This window comes from Myotis brandtii, unplaced genomic scaffold (genome assembly GCF_000412655.1).
Source record: "Myotis brandtii unplaced genomic scaffold, ASM41265v1 scaffold123, whole genome shotgun sequence".
Lineage (NCBI taxonomy): Eukaryota > Metazoa > Chordata > Mammalia > Chiroptera > Vespertilionidae > Myotis > Myotis brandtii.
In genome coordinates this window covers 3,432,265-3,453,899 of record NW_005354291.1, presented here as the reverse complement: position 1 = coordinate 3,453,899, position 21,635 = coordinate 3,432,265, and the positions used below count along the sequence as shown (strand labels likewise).

Genomic DNA, 21,635 nt, shown 5'->3' with positions numbered 1-21,635 from the left:
CCATCCCCGGGGCCGCCCGCCTCTTTGTTCTGCGCTCAGGCGGAGCTGCCCGCCATCGGGGGCAGCCGGGCTGTGATGATGACACAGGAATAGCGTTTTGAAATAAGTAGCCCTATCGTGCGACGTCGTCCTATCATGCGGCCGGGCCCTGTAGGAAGAAATCGCTCTACGTGCTTCCCAGGTGACAGGCGTCTGGGAAAGCGGTCCGTTCTGCAGCGTTCAATGCCCTGCGTCTTTTGACACCGAGCAATCCGGCGTAACCTGAAATTTATTATGCGCACTTTGCATGTTGATTAGGTAGCGTTGTTAAGAACGAAACCATTTTTTCATTTCAATGGCAAGATTTCTTGATCTAGGTGGTACAAATAAACTTTAAAATAACCACACTCTCCCAAATAAAAAGTAAAACATTGATATTACAGTTAGTAAGGATATTTGTAGTTTTGGGTGAGATATTTGGATTCAAATCATGTTTCTTTGTGAGTTCTAATTTCCACTTCTAACAATTGCTTGTCTGACTTCTCAAATTACTTCATTATGTACATTAGCCAGCATTTTATTTTGAATTCTTTTTTCCCCCAAAAAGTTCTTAAATATGGCTTGAATTTTAAATGTCAAATTGTAATAAAACAGTAAGTGGAGGTTGTAACTCCAACTCAGGTCGTTCTTGTAATTGGACAGGGAAACTAGGTATATATTTTTAATCTGAGTTAGGGAATTTACTTGCATTTATTGACTTTTATACAAGAGGCATATTTAGTGTAATAAATAAAATGTATTACAAAATAATAAATGATTATTATAAGATTGGTTTTTGGGGGGGGGGAGATACAGTGTAATTTGGTTCACAAAGTTAGATTCTGTTCAGTTATCAAGTGGGCCTTTTTTTGTATTTAGGAAAGCTTTAAAAGGAGGGGTAGATGTTTTCCATTTTGTTCTCATCTCCAGATCAGGGATGAGCAAACTTAACCTAAAGGACAATTACAGGTTACAGAAAAAAGTTTTAAGGGTTCAATATATGTATGTGTTTTAAGTCAGAAAGATAGCACCTTTAGTGAACAATGTGGGGAAAATGATATTCCTATATATGTTTTTAAAGTTCAGTTTTCCACCTTTATTGACTACAAACAATACTGTGATAGAATTGATAACTGCCTTTCCAGGGTACATAGGAAAGAGAGAGACAAAGAGGCAGTTTTCTTATCTTCTAGTGATTAGATCTCTGGCAGATAAAGAAGTTAGGCAGCCAAGGTTATTCATGGTTCTAGATTATTGTGGCCAGTCTAAAAATGTATTCTACAGTATGCAGTTCTGATCATCTTTTCCCTTTCCTTCCTGGTGCCTTTGTCTCTTTCTTCCTGAGGAGTTGTAGTGCAGTTCCACAGCAATTAAAGGAGAATTTGCCTCTGAATATACACATCCATTTCTTTCGTAGTCTTAACAGTCAGTATGCTCATTTACCTAGAGGTTTTGACAAATCTAAAATTTATTCAAATTTTAATAAGTATTCACATCATTAAATTAGATCAGTAAGTAAAAATCCCTTTTTCATTCTACTGGTGTTTCTAAAGGGAACATGAGTAAATTCATATATTCAGCCTGCCATCTTTAACCAGAATCCCTTTGTATTATTTTTTTATATGTGGCCATTATGTTTTATGACTATAATTACCACAGTTGCTTAGTTTTTGCACTAAACTAGTCATTGTTAAAGTGTGTTCCTAGACCCAGTAGCATCACCAGACTGGGAAACTTATTGGAAACATTGTCTAAGGCTCAGCATCCTGTTTTAATAATCCCTCCACTTAAGTGGATTCAAAGCTAAAAAGCATACCTTTTTACCATGGCTTCTCCTCAATTTTTGAAAAATTTTAATGTCATCTAATTAACCAAATTTTATCATATAAAATTTTCAAAAAGGATCATGAATGCTGTAATCCCTGCATTCTTCATATTTAAAAATGTCTGTTAAATTCTTGAGAGACATTGTGGATTGGTATAATGTACAGTTAACCCTTAACAAGGGAGGATGTTTAGGGGCACTGACTCCCATGCAGTTGAAAATCCAAGTATGACTTTGATTCCCCCAAAGCTTAACTACCCTTGATATCTGAAGGGGTTTGGTTCCAGGACCCCTGCAGATACCAAACTTCATGGGTGCTCAAGTCCCCTGTGTAAAATGTGAGTAAATACATGTAGTCAGCCCTTCCCATCCTTGGACTCCCAGCTGCAGATTAAAAATAGTATCAGATATTTATTGAAAAGAATCCACATATATGTGGACCAACACAGATCAAACCCATGTTGTTCAAGGGCCAACTGTACACTAATAAGTACTTTTTTCATGTGCTTATTGGCTGTCCATATATTTTCTTTTTTTTTATTTTTGCCATTTTTGTTTTCTAATTAAGTTTGATAATTCCTTATATTATGGATATAAATGAGTTATCAGATACCTGATTTGTAAATATTACCTTTAAGTCTGTGGCTTGTCTTTGTATTTTCTTAATGCTGCCTTTTAAAGATAAGTTCTTAATATTGATGAGGCCCAATTTATCAATTTTCTTTTTTTGTGGGTCACAATTTTTATGTGTTTTGTAAGTCCTTTGGGATCTCCATGTAGAGGATTATGTGTGAATGGAGGCACTTTTATTTCTTACTTTCCAGTGTATATATCTTGTCTTTCTTTTTCTTGCCTTGTTATATTGGCTAGGACCTCCAGTGTGAAGTTGAATACAAGTGGTGAGAACAGTTATCTTTGCCTTATTTTGGATCTTAGGGGAAATCATTCAAATTTTCACTATGAAGTTTGGATGGCTATGGATTTTTCGTAAATGCCCTTTATCAAGTTGAGGATATGCTGCTCCTCCTTAGATGAAAGCTGTATTTGTTTATCATGGAAATTGAATTTTGTAAAATATTTTTTTCTAACATATTTTTTCTGTATCCATTGAGATGATCGTAATGTGTGTGTGTTTAGTCTGTTAATGTGGTGAATTGCATTGGTCAGTTTCCAAATGCTTTTCCCTACTGCATCCCATCTGATCAGTGTGTTATCATTTTTTATATACTTTTGTTCAAGATTATGTTTTAGCATAGTTTTAGAATAGTTGTAGTTTCACAGAAATATTGAAAGGAAGGTACAGAGATTTCCTATATATTCCCTGTCCCCATGCATATATAGCCCTCCTGATTATCAACATTTTTTACCAGGGTGGTACATTTTTTATAATTAATGAACTTACATTGACAGATTATAATCATCCAAAGTCTGTAGTCTACATAAGGGTTAACTTTTGCTGTTGGACATTCTGTGGGTTTGGGCAAATATATAATGACATATATCCACCATTATAGGAGCATACAAAATAAATTTATTGCCCTAAAAATCCTCCTTGCCTATTCATCCCTTCACCTACTCCCAACCCCTGATTTTTTTTTTTACTGTCTCCAGTTTTTCCCTTTTCCTGAATATCATACAGTGGCAATCATGTAGTATGTAGTCTTTTCAGATTGGTTTCTTTTATTTAGTAATATCCTCTCAAGATTTCTTCATGTCTTTTCATGGCTTGATAGCATTTTTCTTTTAGCACTGATTAATATTCCGTTGTCTGGATGTGCCATGTTTTATTTGTTCATTTACTTACTGAAGTACATCTTGGTTACTTTCAAGTTTGGGCAATTATGAATAAAGCTGCTATAAACATAGGTATGGGAGGCTGGTTCAACAATGGAAAATCAATTAATGTAATCCATCACATCAAGTTTTTAAAAATCACATGATCACGTCAGTAGATGCAGAAAACACATTTGACAAAATTCATACCCTTGTTCATGAGGAAAACTCCCAATAAATTAGAAGTAGAGGGAACTTCTTCAACATGATAAAGAATATCAACAAAATCCCTACAGCTAACATCATACTTAATGGTAAGAAACTAAAATCTTTCTCAGTAGAATCAGGTACAAGGCAAGAATGTTTCCTCTCACCACTTCTTTTTAACATTGTCCTGGAAGTTCTACCTAGTGCAATACGACAAGAAAAGGAAATAAAAGATAAAAGGTACACAGATTCACAGATGACATTATCATCTATGTAGAAAATCCAAAAGAATCAAGATAAAAAACTGGATCTCCTAAGCAATCATAGCAAGGTTGCAGTATACAAGGTTAATATATAAAAGTATATCACTTTTCTATATACCAGCAATTAAAATGTGGTATTTGAAATTAAAAACATAATACCATTTACATTAGCATCCAGAAAAACCCCCAAAACTGAAATACTTAGGTATAATCTTGTAAGTACTTAGATACTTGCAAGATGGATATGAGGAAAACTACAAAACTCTGATGAGCAAAGTTTAAATGGACAGATACTCCCATGTTCATAGATTAATAAAATTCATTATTGTTAAGATGTCAGTTTCTCAAATATGATCTATAGGTTCAGTGCAATCCCAGTCAAAATCACAGTAAGTTATTGTTTGGATATTGACAAGTTGATTCTAAAGCTTATATGGAGATACAGAAGACTCCGAACAGCCAACTCAATATTGAAAACCAAAGCTGGAGGAGTGACACTACCCGGCTACATGATTTAGTATAAAGCTGTAGCAGTAATCAAGACAGTGTGTTATTGGCAAAAGAAGAGACAGGTAAGTGGAACAGAATAGAGAGCCCAGAAATAGACCCATGTAAATATAGTCAACTGATACTTACTGAATACAAGTGGCGAGAACAGGTATACTTGCTTTGAGAGAGAATCAGTAGGAAGTAGGAAATACTTCTGTTAAAAAAATACTCTTGGGCTTTATTCTTGGACATAGGTGAGTTACTTGAAGATAATTTGATCTTTTTGATATTTACTTTTAGACTTTGTTAAGTGAGACTGGAGTGGCCTTTAGCTTATGGCTGATTTTTTTCCCAGTAACAAGGATTTTTCTTTCTAGCTGGTGGGAATACCAACTCCTCTTCCTGCCTCTCTTCCCATGGGTAATTTATTCAAATGTATGCACCAATCAGTGCTCTCCTGAAGACTCAAGTTGAAGCCTCTGCAGATCTCCAGGGCTGATTTTGCATATTTCTCTAGGATTCTGCCCAGTGAAGCTGTCTTCATTTCCCTGAACTCTCAACTCAGACTGCTGGTCTCAGTCTGGATCCCATGCCCTGCACTGGAAACCCCCCAGGCAGAAAGATGGGCCAATCATAGAGCTCACATTTCCTCTCTTAGAAATTACTATCCTGCATTGCCTCTTGTTAATTATCTGAAAATCATTGTTTCATTTATTTTTTCCCCTGATTAAGGCACTGTTCCTCTATCTTGGCCTGAGTTTATGTGCAGTTACATTAGAGAGAGTTAGCTGGCCTCAGTTCACGTATCTTATTTTGCCTAATTATCACTACCACCAAATCAGAAGAGGGAAAAGATAAGGACACCAATTTACTTCTTTTCTCTGGAGTATTTGAGACTTCTCAGAATTTTGTGAATTCACTAGTATAATTTCTGGGGAGCTGGAGATGGGCTTGTAATCATGAATATTTTGTCCCTGTCCTGTCCCCCCCCCTTTTTTTTTCATTTGTTTTAGCTAAACATTGATTGCTGCTGGTGATTTTCTCCCTTTGTTGTTTTAACTGATTTTTTAAAAAATATATTTTATTGATTTCACAGAGAGGAAGGGAGAGGGATAGAGAGTTGGAAACATCGATGAGAGAGAAACATTGATCAGCTGCCTCCTGCACACCCCCTACTGGGGATGTGCCCACAACCAAGATACATGCCCTTGACCGGAATCGAACCTGGGACCTTTCAGTCAGCAGGCCGACGCTCCATCCACTGACCCAAACCAGTTAGGGCTGTTTTAACTGATTTTATTCATTTTGCTTGATACAGGGACAAGCACTTTTATGTTTGACTTTGTTCAATCTTTACCCAGATGATACTAAGTTTTATAATTTACAGATAATATATGTGAGCCAAATACCTTTTATCCCTTGGTAATTACCTTAACTTCAGTTCTTTTTCTTTTTTGAATGGATAGAATGTAAATTTCCCCTGTCATTTTAAACTAGACTTATTTTTAATATTCTTTCCTCAGATACCATGTTTGTGTGGCAGTGCCCCATGTTTGCTGTGCCGATGCTGCCCTAGTGGAAACAACTCCACTATAACTAGGCTGATCTATGTGTTCTTCTTGTTTGTTGGAGTGTGTGTAGCTTGTGTAATGTTAATACCGGGAATGGAAGAACAACTGAATAAGGTTAGTATTTTTTTAAAAAATTAACTGAACCTATAGTGTGTGTATGCATGAAACTGAGTTGTTTTTTTTTTGTATTGGAAGCAGAATAATGTACAAAGTAAGATAATACATAACCTCAATTTTAATTGCTCATAATCTTAGGAAAAACAGACAATATAGGCATCTTATTAAATTCTGTGATGGTGATAAAAAATGTGCTGTGCTAATAAGAGAAAACAAGTAATTCTAACCAAATAAATGCCAATTTCAGTGGGTGTCAAGGAAAAGGGGCCATTCTGAGAATGAGTAGAACTTTTGTATTCAGAGATTGAAAAATAGGAAGCTGAATGAAGATAAAGAGCTTTTTGAACCTAGTATGTATGTATGCTTTAGGAAGATCCATCTGATAATTAGGATAGAAGTCAAGCAATTACGTGTGGAGGCTGTTGCAGTGATGTAATAAGTGAGTGTATAGAGGTTCTGAAATAGACTGTAGAAATGATGGATCTGGATTTAAATATTGGCAGTGATAGGATTATAAGTAATAGCAAGATTCTGGTCTTAGACAACTGGCATGAAACTGTTGCTGTTAACCCAGAAAAAAGTAATAAGAAGAAAGGGTGTTATATTTTTAAGATTTTTTTCGTGGAGTCAGGTTGTAAAAAGCGATGAGGAAAATACAATTTATTATAGTTTGTGGCATGTTGACTTGGCAGTACTGAACTACATATGTAAAGAGAGAGAGAGAGAGAATCAGTAGGAAGTAGAAAATATGAGTATGTAACTTAAAAAAGAAAGGGGGTTCGTAGAGAAAAGGGAACCTCTGAAGAAACAGTGAAAAGGAGAACCAAGAGAATGTACTGTTGTGCAGTCTTCAGAAAGAGAGTATTGGACAATGAATTCATGACTTGAAAAAGCAGTCTCTTCAGAGTGTTGGGGCTAGAGGGGAGTGGGAGGGGAATCAGTAGGCCATGAGGAAATGTATCCAGTGTGTATAAAATGCTGATTTGAGGAATTTTATAGTGAAGATGGTGGTCTTAGCAGGAAACTGAGTTAAGGAAAGGATTTTTTTAGAATGGGGAGATTTAATAATTTTATTTTGAGAGTAGTCAAAGATAAGAGATCTCATCTGTGTGTGAGAGAGAAAGAGGGAGAGGGAGAAGGTGATCAAGAGAGGAGATACAGAAGTTAGCTGCCTTCCAAAGCAAGGTGAATGATAATAGAACATTTGATGCTGAAAGAGAATATTTATGTCAGAGAACCTCCATTTCAAAGCATATAGTTTTATGCGTGGGGTTGGCTTTGGGGTGAGGAAAAAATGGTAAAAGTTTGGATAATTAGATTATTATGATTTTTGAAAGTAGCTAGTATCATAGCTGGATGCTCAGTTAATCTCATTCTAAATCCTGAGTATAATAAGCAAACCATACCAAGAGATGTTCATATGATTTGTAATGGATCCAGTTGACAGTGTTTATAATAGTTTAGTTAGTGGATGTTAGTTCTTATCACCAAATATTTCTACTTCTCTGCTTTCCGAAGGTCATCAAAGATTTGCATTTCCTAGAGTATTTGTGATATGTAGGGTCATGTCCCTAGTACTGGTCAGTGAGTTGTGAGTGGATGTGATACACCTCAGCTTCTACTTGCTAATGCAAGATCTCCTTTCCTATTACAACATGTGCAACATTTGAGATGGCTTCTCCAGCAGCCTGGATTCCTGAGTTGACTGCACGTGAGCAGGAAATACACCTTTGCTGTTTTAAGCTGATACTTTGGGGTTGTTACTGTATGTACCAGCTTAACCTGACTAATATAGATGGCTGAAGTAACTTGATGGAAATCGGCCTAGTGGTGTACAACTCTAAGGGAGAGGGATATTTAAGGGTGCTAGTGAGTACATGTTGCAAGTGATTATGGGTCAATACATATTGCCATAAAGTTTAAATTGGGTTGGAAAGGTAGGATTTAAACCAGACAAAGAAAGGGCTTATTGACTGTGTAGAAACTAGCAAAAGGAAGTAGTGCCTTCTTAGCTTAAATGTAATTTTAAATTCTCATGTATACAAATAGTGTGCATAGCTCTGAGGACTACCCCCATTTAGTTCACTTAAATTTTTATTTATTTATTTATTTTGGTATTCTGATTCCAATGTGACTTTTCGAAATGGTCATCAATCTTTTTCAAGATTCTAAGTTAAAAAATAAAATCACTGCCAGCGATTATGTTATTCTGAATTTATTCATTATCAGAAATAAGTTGTTATTTATATAGCATTGTTTTTAAAAAGCCATCATTATTCTCTTTAGGGTTTAAAAACTTAGTTGCTCTGTAATTCTTTAAACTTTTATTGATTATATTTTTCTCTTTTCCTATATAGGTAATTCAGTATATCACAGCAGAATGCAAGTTTTAAAAAATTCAGAATAAGTCTGCAAGTCAAAATAGATATTATCTTTAGGATTTGCACTTGTAGTTTATCATGTGCTCACATAAAGTGAAAAATGAATTAAACTTTTATTTATAAAAATGTTCCAGACTTACCTTGATTACATATTCAGCATTAACTGAAAAGCAAACTTTAATTTTCTAAATTTTTACTTAAAATACTTGATTACACAGAATTTTTATTTTTACTTAAAAAAATTCTAGATCACAAACTCTTGTTTTGTTGTATTAGATTCCTGGATTTTGTGAGAATGAGAAAGGTGTCGTCCCTTGTAATATTCTGGTGGGCTACAAAGCTGTATACCGTTTGTGCTTTGGCTTGGCTATGTTCTATCTTCTCCTCTCTCTATTGATGATCAAAGTGAAGAGCAGCAGTGATCCTAGAGCTGCAATACACAATGGGTAAGTTTTTTAATGTAGTCAAATGCTGTTTAATGATGGGATACATTCTGAGAAATGTATTGTTAGGCGATTTCATCGTTGTGCAAATGGCGAACATCATAGAGTGCACTTACACAAACCTATATGGTATAGCCTGCTACACAACTAAGCTGTATGATGTAGCCTATTACCCCTAGGCTATAAACCTGTATAGCATGTTACTGTACTTATTCATACTGTAGGCGGTTGTACATAATGTTAGTATTTGTGTATTTAAACAAATCTAAACAAACGGTACAGTAAAAGTATGGTATAAAAGATGAAAAAATGGTACAGTTAATCATGAATGTAGTTTGCAGGACTGGAGTTGCTCAAGGTGTCGGAGTGAGTAGTGAGTGAATGTGAAGGCCTAGGACAGTACTGTAGATAAACTATGAATACTGTACACTTATGCTGCACTGAATGTAAAATAACATGAGATTAAATCAAACATGAGATAAAATGGTGCAATCAAGAGACATGGTAAACATGAGAGATATGAGGCTGCTGCTGGCATAACACAACATACTGTTTTACAGGAAAACTTGTTTTTGTAAATAGAAAAGACTACACTCTAAAATAATAAGAAGTATAACATCCCCTGAAACTAATATAATATTGTATTTCAACTATAATTGAAAAATACATTTTTAAAAAGTATATTATAGTAAATACTGGACATGGTAAACATGAGAGATATGAGGCTGCTGCTGGCATAACACAACATACTGTTTTACAGGAAAACTTGTTTTTGTAAATAGAAAAGACTACACTCTAAAATAATAAGAAGTATAACATCCCCTGAAACTAATATAATATTGTATGTCAACTATAATTGAAAAAGACATTTTTAAAAAGTATATTATAGTAAATACTAGAGGCCCGGTGCGCAAAATTCGTGCACGGGTAGGGTCCCCAGGCTTGGCTGGCAATCAGGACCTATCTGTGGGGCGACTGGCAGGGTGATGGGGGGGAGGGGGCCCTGCTGGCACCCGCCGTGGCTGGCCTGGGGCCTGCAGGCTGGGGGCAGCTCCTGCATTGAGCATCTTCCCCTGGTGGTCAGTGCATGTCATTGTGACCAGTCATTCCACGGTCGTTCCGCTGTTCAGTCCATTTGCATATTAGACTTTTATTACATAGGATATAAGCCAATAATAGTTCTCTATTAGCATTATCTAGTTTATGTGCTGTACATGATAGTATGTGCTGTACTTTTATACAACTGACAGCATAATAGTTTTGTTTACACCAGCATTGCCACAAACACGTGAGTAAGGTGTTGCACTACAATATTACCTCAGTTATAACATTATTAGGCCATATGAATTTTTCCGTTCCATTATGGAACCATTGTCGTATAGGTTGTTGGTCTGTTGGTGACCTAAATATTACGTGATGCATGACTGTAAACTTTAATATAAAAGTCTGGGTAGCCTGTTGCCAGTAATTTTGAATCTGTCTAAATAAACATTAAAGCCAAATAAATTTAAACAATTTATAGAATATTTTGTTAGTTATGAATGACAAAGAAAGAATATCCTCTTGTCTACTTGAGAATGTCAGACTTTGGAAACATAAACGTTAAATGTAAGCCTTCAGTCATTTATTGGTATAATCTTTGATATATAATGTTTTATATTTTCATCTTAAGCGAAATCACCACTTCTGTGACTAGTAATGAGGAGCTTATTCTTCTTTCTCTTCTTCGCTTTTGGTGTGTACTTTACATAAAATAGAACTTGGTTCCCTAGACATACAATGCAGCCAAAATGAAAAACTTTATTCCTAAACACAGTGATTGATTACTTTTCTAAATGTTTGGTTGTACTGAACAACCTAGAAGGAAACTTTAGGGTCCCTTTTATTAGTCTTCTATAATATAGAACACCATTTCTGGTACTCTGTTTGAAAATGTTAAATTTTATCTTTTTTTTCCCCCTTAAGTTAAAAAAATTTAAGTATTTGCTATTGCTTATTTACTTATCAGGGAAATTAGTCTATAATTTTCTTTTCTTGAGGTTAGGGTGGCATGCAGGCACTGACTGGGCTGGGCCTTGAGCTGGCGGTGAGCTAGCTGGTCGTGGCCTCGGTGAGGAGGCTTCCCCTGTGCCAGTTGGGGCTCTGCGGAGCAGATGGAGGCTGGGCCCTGACTGCCAGCGGGGTAAGAAACCTTGTGGACCCACCCACCCCTACGCAGGGTGGATGCGGCCACAGCGGCGATGGATGTCCTACTGGAAGGGAACTTCTTGCTTTCTCTTCTGCCTCTGATGCAGAATTTGATGCTGTGGTTGGATATTTCGAGGACATTATTATGGAGTTCCAGTTATGACAGAGAAACATTATGGACAACTACTACCAGGAGTTTGAAGACACAGAAGAGAATAAACTGGCCTACATGCCTATTTTTAATGAATATATTTCTTTGATAGAAAAGTATATTGATGAAGAGCAGCTGGAGCGGATTCCTGGATATAACATGGCAGCTTTCACAACAACTTTATAGCACCATAAAGATGAAGTGGCCGATGACATATTTGACATGCTACCAACATTAACCGATTTTCTGGCTTTTAAAGAAATATTTCTGGACTACAGAGCAGAAGAAGAAGGCTGGGGACTGGACTTACACAATGGTTTAGTGGTAACTTCATTGTGCAAGTCATACTCTGCTGGCTTTCCAGAACAGTCTGTGGTGCTATGTCCCACCTCCAGGCAATGAGATTGTTCTGGAGAGCAGCAGCCAAATATACTGAGAGAGGCGTCGGCTAATGACAGAAGAATACATCGTGGAAAGACTAGCTCTGTTCTGCAACTCTTCATTAATGTTAAGTATTGATGGGTCACAAAAACTACCTGACTTTTCCTGGGACCTAGTGATCCTGAAAACCCTTGTGTGTCAGTGGACACCTCTCCCAGGGACTTTGAGTCTCAGGCTCCTCTGGAGCAAGCCCACATCCTGCATTCCCCCTGGGCACCTTCCACAGCATACACGGTGGCGTGTCAGCAACCACCATCACCAGCCCTCTTTGTTCCAGAAGGCTTTGCATGAATATTGTGCACTCAGAGCTTTTTATATGCATTAAAGTTTCAGTTCTCAATGGAGTTTTTGACTTGAGAAATGTTGATGTGGATGTTCCTGAAGCCAAGTGCCTGCGTTGAGATTTCTGGAGCTCCTGTTATCACAGCTAGTCTTGGCTGGGAATCAACTGAGCAGAGATGTTCTTGAACTAAATCCTACATGTGAAAACCAATTCCTAGTCTTACATTTGCAGTCCTTGTATCATTATGTCTTCTGCTGGTCCTAATGAAGTCCTACTGTTTCCAGAAATCTCTCTTAAGCATTTTTGAAAAAAAACACACCATTTTTATAGATGAATACTCAGCCTACCCTAGTAGTTATAATCTTGGAGCTTCCATGATTACTCCCTTAAAGATGAAGTATTACGTGCTGTGTGCTTTTTAAAAGTATTTTTTTATTGATTTCCGGAAGGGAGAGGGAAAGAGAGAAATAGAAACATCAATGATGAGAATCATTGATTGGCTGCCTCTTATACATCCCACACTGGAGATCAATCCCATCACCTGGGCCTGTGCCCTGACCAGGAATCGAACTGTGACCTCCTGGTTCATAGGTCGATGCTCAACACTGAGCCATGCAGGCCAGGCTGTGCTGTGTGCTTTTTAAAGCAAAAATGCGCCCTAACCGGTTTGGCTCAGTGGATAGAGCGTCAACCTGCGGACTGAAGGGTCCCAGGTTCGATTCCAGTCAAGGTCATGTACCTTGGTTGCCGGAATATGCCCAGTTGGGGGTGTGTAGGAGGCAGCTCATTGATGTTTCTCTCTCATCGATGTTTGTACCTCTCTATCCCTCTCCCTTCCTCTCTGTAAAAAATCAATAAAATATATTTAAAAAAATAAAGCAAAAATGCTTTTTTTAAAAAAAAATTTTGGCACTCCTGTTTTACTGGGCACTGGTGAATGTGTGCTTATGCTGAACATATAGTAACAGGTATTCTTTTCTTATAGCATGTGAAGTGTTTGTGCAGATTTGCTTAAAACCCTTTCTGTATAAATCAGTTCTTTGTTAGGTATTCCTTTAGGGTAGGGACTGTGCAATTCTTTCTTCTTGTCAAAACCTTTCTACTAAGACAGTGTTCCACTGGTCTAGTTCAGCATGAGTTGAAATAGCAAACAGTTCTCTGGTCATCTGTCTGCTTTGATTTAGTACATTGGCTTAAGTAAAAATAAGAATCTGTACTGACTTTTCACTTGACTGTTCTGGTTTTAAAAGATGAGCTACAGACTATGTGTTTTTGTACTGTTAACGGTGCTTACTACTTTTGTACTGTGAGTTAAAAGAACAACATCAAAGGCCCTGGCCAGGTAGCTCAGTTGGTTTAGAGCTTGTCCTGATACACACCAGGTTGCAGGTTTTATCTTGGGTCAGGGCACAAATGAGAAGCAACTAATGAATACAAAAATAAGTGAAACAACAAATGTTTCTCTCTCAAAAATCAATAAAAAAACTTACCCAGTTGAACAATGTACATTATATTTTCACATATTATCGCACTTAATTACATAAAATAAACCTGTGAAATGGAACTGAGTCTCATTTTATTGTAATGAATTAAATATAAAAATATTCTCCTTAAAATTGTCCTAAAGCAGTATACATAGTAGTCTTCACTTCTCATTCTCTGGATATCATCATAAAAAAATAGAACAGTAACATGAAGTATAGCTATTCTTCAAGGTGCTTTTAAAAGATTTTATATATGACATTATTGAATGACTTGTTTATTAATAAAAAATCATATTTCCTATTCTTTTAGATTCTGGTTCTTTAAATTTTCTGCAGCAATAGCAATTATTATTGGGGCTTTCTTCATTCCAGAAGGAACTTTTACAACTGGTAAGAAATACATATTTTTAAAATTGTATGATATTGATATTTTTTAAAGAAAGTTAAAGAATTACCTGGAACTATAACTGTTTGTTTCTTTGTTTTGTTTTCCTTTTCTCCCAGTTGGCAAAATCAAAGCATTTATGTAAAATTAGAGGCCCAGTGCACGAATTTCGTGTGGGGAAGGGGGGTGTCCCCCTCAGCCCAGCTTGCACCCTCTCACAATCCGGGACCGCTGGCTCCTGCCTGCTTTCCTGATCGCCCCTAACTGCCCCTCCTGCCAGACTGATCGCCCCTAACTGCCCCCACTGCCGGCCTGGTTGCCCCCAACTGCCCCTGCTCCCCCCCACCTCTGCTGGCCTAACTGCCCCGCCTCCCCTGCCGTCCTGGTCGCCCCTTACTGCCCTTCCTAACTGCCCCTGCCACCAGCCTGGTCTCCTCTTACTGCCCCCATGCTGGCCTGGTCACCCCATGCAGCCTGCTGTTAAGTCATTTGGTCGTCCCTCACTAACCCCCCTGCCGGCCTGGTCGCCCCACGAAGCCTGCTGTTTGGTCATTACTGTGAGGGTGCTCTGGCCAATTTGCATATTACCCTTTTATTAGTGTAGATTGTATTTCCCCTTTTGTGTATTGCGATAGTGACAAATAATAAAAACTGAACCAGCCACTGATTTGTATGTTTTCTTTCTTTCAGTGTGGTTTTATGTAGGCATGGCAGGTGCCTTTTGCTTCATCCTCATACAGCTTGTCTTACTCATTGATTTTGCCCATTCATGGAATGAGTCATGGGTTGAAAAGATGGAAGAAGGAAACTCAAGATGTTGGTATGCAGGTAAGTTTTTGTCTTACAGAATAGCTTCAAGATAGCTTAATTTTGAAGATGGGAGCAGTATGAAATTACCTCAAAAAAGTAAAAAATGGAACTGCCTTATGACCCAGCAATTCCACTTCTGGGAATTTATCTGAAGAAACCCAAAATACTAGTTCAAAAGCATATACGCACCTCTGTTCATTGCAGTGTTATTTACAATAGCCAAGATTTGGAAGCAGCCCAAGTGTCCATAGTAGATGAGTGGATAAAAAAACTGGTATATTTACACAATGGAATATTACTCGGCTGTACAAAGGAAGAAAATTTTACTCTTTGGGACAGCATAGATGGACCTGGTGACCATTATGCTAAGTGAAATAAGCCAATCAGAGAAAGAGAAGTACTATAGTATGATTTCACTTGTGTGTAATGTAATGAACAAACTGAACTACCAAGCAAAACAGCAAGCAGACATCTCTGATGGGTGGGTGAAGGATGTTAGGGAAAGAGGGATTGAGCAAAAAAATTAAAAAAGAGAGAAAGAACTCATGGACACAGCCAACAGTGTAGTGATTGTAGCGGGTAGAGTGGAAGAGGCTATAGGGGATAAATGGTAATAGGGGAACATAAAGATTAAAAAAATACCTTAAGTAATATTCCCCTTCTAGTTATTTTTTTCTGTATTTTGAAAATAATTTTTAGCGAAAGTGACTGTTTTATAAGGTCTGTAATATAGTTAGCACTCTATTTTTTTTTTGGTCTGACCCCATCGGTCTATAGCAGGTACACTGCCACAGTGGAGCAGACAGTTAAAAAAAAATTTTTTTTTTTCAGAGAGGGAGAGAAACATCATTGGTGAGAGAGAATCATTGATCAGCTGCCTCCTACACACCCCCACACGGGATCGAGCCTGCAACCTGGGCATGTGCCCTGACCTGGAATCAAACCGTGACCTCCTGGTTCATAGGTCGATGCTCAACCACTGAGCGACACTGGCTGGGCTAGTTATCACTCTTTCACAACCATCATATTTGCTCAACCACTAAGCCACACTGGCCAGGCTAGTCATCACTCTTTAAAAACAATCATATTAGTATGTTACTAACTTGAAAACAATAGCAGTGAGCTATATGTAAAGAGTATAAAATTATTCTGTAATAAAGTTCAGGATATTATTTCCTCTTTTCATAGCCTGCGTAATGCTCACAATTTTAGTTGCTTAAATATAAGTAAAACAAGGTTAGGCAGTTTCTAGTATTTGTGATAAAATCTAATTGTCCAATTATATTTCTTCCACAGCTTTGTTATCAGCTACAGCTCTGAATTATCTGCTGTCTTTAGTTGCTATCATCCTGTTCTTTGTTTACTATACTCATCCAGCCAGTTGTTCCGAAAACAAAGCATTCATCAGTGTCAACATGCTCCTCTGCCTTGGTGCTTCTGTAATGTCTATACTGCCAAAAATCCAAGTATGCTCTTTATATAATTAGTTTGTATGAAACTTCTACTTTGCTGAGTTTTTCTAAATCTTAGGTGATCTTAGAATATTTATCTCCATTGCTTATTTTTGTAGGAATCACAACCAAGATCTGGTTTATTACAATCTTCAGTGATTACAGTCTACACAATGTATTTGACATGGTCTGCTATGACCAATGAACCAGGTATGTTTTGTTTGCTTGGGTTTATTTTTTTTAAGCAATCATGCAACTTTTATTTTTTCCAGAGATGGTCATTTTGTGAAATTAAGCTATTTAAAGATGAAGACAAATGCATGATTTCACTCACACGTGGAATGTAAAAACAACAAAAGAACAAACTCATAGAGACAGACAACAGATTGGTGGTTACCAGAGGGGAAGGAGTGCTAGAGGAAGGGCGAACTGGGTAAAGGGGATCAACTATTATGGTGGGTGGCGAAGACAGTTATTCCTAGAGGAACAGAGTATGGAAATAATACCATTTCCATGTTTGATGTATTGCTATATACTTTTTAGTTTCTTTCACTAACAGAATTATAAGAAATTACATGAACATGACAAGAAATATACCTAATTTGCACAGTGCATATGATAAATAGGAAGAAATAAAATATTAATTCAGTTGTAGACAGTACAGTTTATTTTCACTAAAGATTTTTTTTATCTATTACTACCTTGCAAGTGAATAATTGAGCTTTGTAATAAATCTCTTTATAGGTCAGTTACATTGCATTTCATGGGAATAGAAGCCAATATATGTCATTTGAGGTAAAAAAAAATGGTTGAGGAATTACTGTTTTCTGAGAAAAACACACAAACATTTTGTAAACTTCACTGAATACTTTACCAACTCTACTTTTATCTTAGGAGAGTTAAGAAACTGAATAAGCATCAGGTCATTATGGCTTAATGTATTGGCACAAAGCATTTGCTAGCATTCTAATAATTGGTATTATGTGTAAGCTTATTTATTTTATAACAATGTACTTTGATAGATTGCTAAACTTCATAGTCACTATTGGTATATCACAATATAGAGTCAAAAGCCAATGAATCTTGGTGTAAAACACCTGAATTCCTAAGTCAGCTAGAGATTCATTTATACTTTGAGAGCTTACTAGTATTTTTCAGCTCTGTCTGAGGTTGAAAATGAAATTATTTAACTTTTCCAAGCACTGCTATAAAATTAACAATATAAAACTTGGAAGGTTTCATTATTAATATAAATACAATGTCTTTAAGTATTTTGTTGTTACATTTGTGCCCTTTTTCAGAAAACCTTTTTGAATTTGTAAGGGTATAGAGAATTGAAAAGAACAATTATACCTTGAAAAACAATGTTTTAACTATTCTAACATATTAACTCAGATTGGTGGTGGGTACTAAATTGAATACTCAATTAGGTTATAATCTTAATTTACATTGCAGAAACAAATTGCAACCCAAGTCTGCTAAGCATAATTGGGTACAATACAACAAGCATTGTCCCAAAGGATGGAGAGTCTGTCCAGTGGTGGCATGCTCAAGGAATTATAGGACTAATCCTCTTTTTGTTGTGTGTGTTTTATTCAAGGTAAGAAAAATTACGGAATTTTTTTAGACAAGAAGTCTATAGATATTCATTTATAAATCATTTTTTAATGCCCTTTTTCTTCTCTCTTCCTAAACTGTCTTTCCATTCAGCATCCGTACTTCGAACAATAGTCAGGTAAATAAACTGACTCTAACAAGTGATGAATCAACATTAATAGAAGATGGTGGACCCAGAAATGATGGATCACTTGAGGATGGAGATGATGTTCACCGAGCTATAGATAATGAAAGGGATGGTGTCACTTACAGTTACTCCTTCTTTCACTTCATGCTTTTCCTGGCTTCCCTTTATATCATGATGACCCTTACCAACTGGTACAGGTACATATATTTTGTTAAACTGCATGTGGAAATTCTGATAGCTTTTTCTTAATTCCATTGCAAAATATGGTCTGAAGTACTTTTTATCCTTCAATGTATTTCAAAACTCGCAAAATGAATATTGAGATTAGTGTGTGAAATGTACTTTACTTCCGTGCTTTTGTGGTAACATTGAAATACTTACAAATCTTGTAGATTAAAATATGAAACTACTATTTCCTATAGAAATACATGTTGGTAGTTTATCCAATAGCTTATTTTTTAAATTCCCGACAAAATACAGTAAAAGATATGTCTTCTGGTTTGTTCAAACCTTGTCATTAAGGCTTTAAAATTGAAGTGTGAATACATTAATGTAGATGGTTCCATAGAACTTCTTCAAAACTAATTTATGCTTTTTTTTAATCCATAAATCCTTTTCTGATGAGAGGAAGGTAGCAATTTATATTATTTTTGAAAATTCAAATTTTGTCCAAATGATTACTGAAAGATTTGATCTAAGATTCAAGGTGAACTATATGTTTTGGGCAGTTGTGTTTTTAATAATTTTTAATGCATAATACCTTTAACTTGTAATAAGACTTTAAGTACCAGCAAAAAAATTAGAAAAAAATTACTCTGCTTCATTTCTTTGAGAGCAGCCTTTACTGACACTTACTATTGAAAAATGAACATTTAAAAAAATTTCTACAGTGTAACATATTAAGTGTAAGAATCCACATAGTTCTCAGTAATTCACAGCTCTGGCTTGCAGGTAATAAGAGTAAATTTAAAAGACTTTATATCAAAAGTATACTTGCTATGTTTCATTAACACAAAAATCAGCTAGGTTTGGGATGTATATCCTTCCCAGTCTTAAATCTGAGAGGGGGATGAGGGAGGAGTGAGTTCCCCGTATGTGCTTTGAACAGATACAGTACAGGATTGATATGTCTTGTGTGTTATAACATCTTACTTATCTAGAGGTTATGCTCCATTTCTCTGCTGTCATAACCACTAAGCTAGAAATACACAGAAAGCCTCTGAGTGTTATGTAAAAAACTACTTTAGATGCCTGTCTTTTACTCCTTTTAAAGAAAATTGCTTTTTAGCTTCACATTATTATTATAGTACGGAAAGCAAGACAAACAGATTAGTCAGCAACTATAGTATCTGTTATCACTAACTGTATACAAAGAACACTTATGAAATAATGAGGTAGCTTGATGGCTGATCATTCAATACCTCTCCTTTTTGTTTTCTTTAAATTTCAGGTATGAGCCTTCTCATGAGATGAAAAGTCAGTGGACAGCTGTCTGGGTGAAAATCTCTTCGAGTTGGATCGGCCTTGTACTCTATGTTTGGACACTGGTGGCACCACTTGTTCTTACAAATCGTGATTTTGACTGAACAGGACATCCAGCATGAAAGTCCCAGTTTGATCATTGCTTATTGGAAATTAATAGTATTTCCAACTTTCGTAAAGTTGTGTATGTGTGTGCTTCCCATAAAACTTCTCCAGTGTTCTGGCATGAGATTTTGCTGCTTGCCATTTTATTCATTGTATTCTTGCCAAGTGCATTGATAGGTGTGTTAGAATGAATCACAGAGGTTTTATGAGTATGGTGGAAAGTTAGGGAAAGTGGACATTAGGTTCATCTTGTTCTGTACCTGTGAAAATAATAGTAAAAAGAGAACTTGACAATTTTAAATTTTGTTAGAACTGAAGCTGTATCTTAGAAAGTATAAAAGGAAGTGGCTGCCTTTTGAAATACTTGATGCCTTGCCTTACAGGAGATTGCAAAGAACATGGGCTATTTAAAAATTATGTAAACAAATCACTTAAATGGCAGTTGTCTGAAAAATCTTTTCAGGTTTTTCCATTATATAAATATAGGAAACTTATACAGGTGGGGAGTGTTTGAGGGACAATAATGTAGGTTATGATGAAGATTGAGATTTCAAAGAAAGATTGGTGGTGAGCACTAAATTAAATACTCACTTAGGTTATAATCTTCCTTGGGTAGAGATGGCCTTCCACACCAACATAGTGAAACTTGTTTTGGTCATTGTAAACATGTGCAAAAGTAAGGGGTTAATGGAGATGCTGGGAACTCTGAAGGATGTAGACAAAAGTTTTGAAAAGGATAATCATGAATTAGAAGGAAGTTGGTGAAAATCACCTTGAAAGTTCATTTTGAAAATCAAAGGTGTTAAACTTTTGACAGGACAACAAGAAACTGCAAATAGTAGGCTTTAGTAGATACTTAGACAAAATCTAGTCCAATCCTCCTGTTTTAAAAATGAAGCAACTGAGGCACAGACTTAACTCAGATAGCTAATTAGTGGCAAAGCTGGGAAGTCCTAAGCCAAAATAGCTGACATTCAAAACTTAATTCTATTAACAAAAAACAAAAAGAAAACACATAATAGATTTTACACGTGAGTACTGGTGGGTAATTTATGTGATGTGGATTGCTGGTGTCCAGCTTGCCTTCTACTTTTAAACTAAGGTCACGAGAATGATGGAATGCTGTACAATAAACTGCTTATAGTATACTATACAGTTCAAAAAGTGTTTAAAATGCTTTTGTATCTGCTGCCACCTAATTAATATGTATAGGTTATTATAATCTTAAAAATCAAGCAGTATAACAGCCAATTAGAAATTTAGTTACTTGTGTCATTAGTGAGTATATTAATCTATATTTACTTCTTTTAATGTATTTATTAATTTAAACGAAATACAACAATTCAACTTAATCCCCCCTTATTCTGTATTGATATTGTGTTCCATGATTTGACTGACTGTATTCTCTCTCTAAATAAATGAATTAAGAGAAAGTGCGCAGTGTATTAATTCTTTATCAGCTCAAATTTAGGTGACTTTAATACTCAGACCTGTGTTCCTCCTGTGTACAAAAGAACCTGGCACTAGAGCAGTGATGGCGAACCTTTTGAGCTCAGCATGTCAGCATTTTGAAAAACCCAAACTTAACTCTGGTGCCGTGTCACATACAGAAATTTGATATTTGCAACCATCGTAAAACAAAGACTTATATTTCTGATATTTATTTTATATATTTAAATGTCATTTAACAAAGAAAAATCAACCAAAAAAATGAGTTCATAGGTTCGCCATCACTGCACTAGAGGGTTAACTGACCATTTTCTCTCCTGAAAAATAGTATTAAAGGTGATATTTACTCTTTTTGTCCTCTGAAAGTAACCCCTACCATTAGATCTTAAAGGTGATTAAAGTTGGGTTCTCCTGAAGAACTTTTAGGTGGATCAGCTTAGTTTGGAGAATATTTTTAATTCTCTTGAAAATTCTATACCTGCTGTATCCTTCAGGCATTTTTTTCCTAAGTTGCCATTTGATGATTCTTTCTCTTATTCTTAGGATAGTATTTTTTTAAATCCTTTACTAAAAAAA

General features: G+C 36.1%; 1 protein-coding gene across 4 annotated transcripts in view; it reads left to right on the top strand.

Annotated features, from left to right (window-relative positions):
- Nucleotides 1–21,055, top strand: part of SERINC1 (serine incorporator 1) — a 21,529-nt gene extending 474 nt beyond the window's left edge. Inside the window, exons 2-13 of one of the 4 annotated variants that reach the window (XM_014533756.1) lie at nucleotides 68–75; nucleotides 2,717–2,721; nucleotides 5,508–5,517; nucleotides 6,098–6,260; nucleotides 8,921–9,090; nucleotides 13,944–14,023; nucleotides 14,709–14,846; nucleotides 16,125–16,294; nucleotides 16,399–16,489; nucleotides 17,735–17,879; nucleotides 17,990–18,220; nucleotides 19,474–20,611. In XM_014533756.1, coding sequence (XP_014389242.1) covers nucleotides 68–75; nucleotides 2,717–2,721; nucleotides 5,508–5,517; nucleotides 6,098–6,260; nucleotides 8,921–9,090; nucleotides 13,944–14,023; nucleotides 14,709–14,846; nucleotides 16,125–16,294; nucleotides 16,399–16,489; nucleotides 17,735–17,879; nucleotides 17,990–18,220; nucleotides 19,474–19,609 — 1,347 coding nt within the window. In that variant the 3' untranslated portion in view covers nucleotides 19,610–20,611. Of the gene's footprint in view, nucleotides 1–67; nucleotides 76–2,716; nucleotides 2,722–3,912; nucleotides 3,931–4,430; nucleotides 4,659–5,507; nucleotides 5,518–6,097; nucleotides 6,261–7,947; nucleotides 8,068–8,920; nucleotides 9,091–13,943; nucleotides 14,024–14,708; nucleotides 14,847–16,124; nucleotides 16,295–16,398; nucleotides 16,490–17,734; nucleotides 17,880–17,989; nucleotides 18,221–19,473 lie in introns of those variants that run through there. The other 3 variants (XM_014533757.1, XM_014533758.1, XM_014533759.1) reach the window with 3 other exon arrangements.
- The last annotated feature ends 580 nt before the right edge of the window (nucleotides 21,056–21,635 follow it).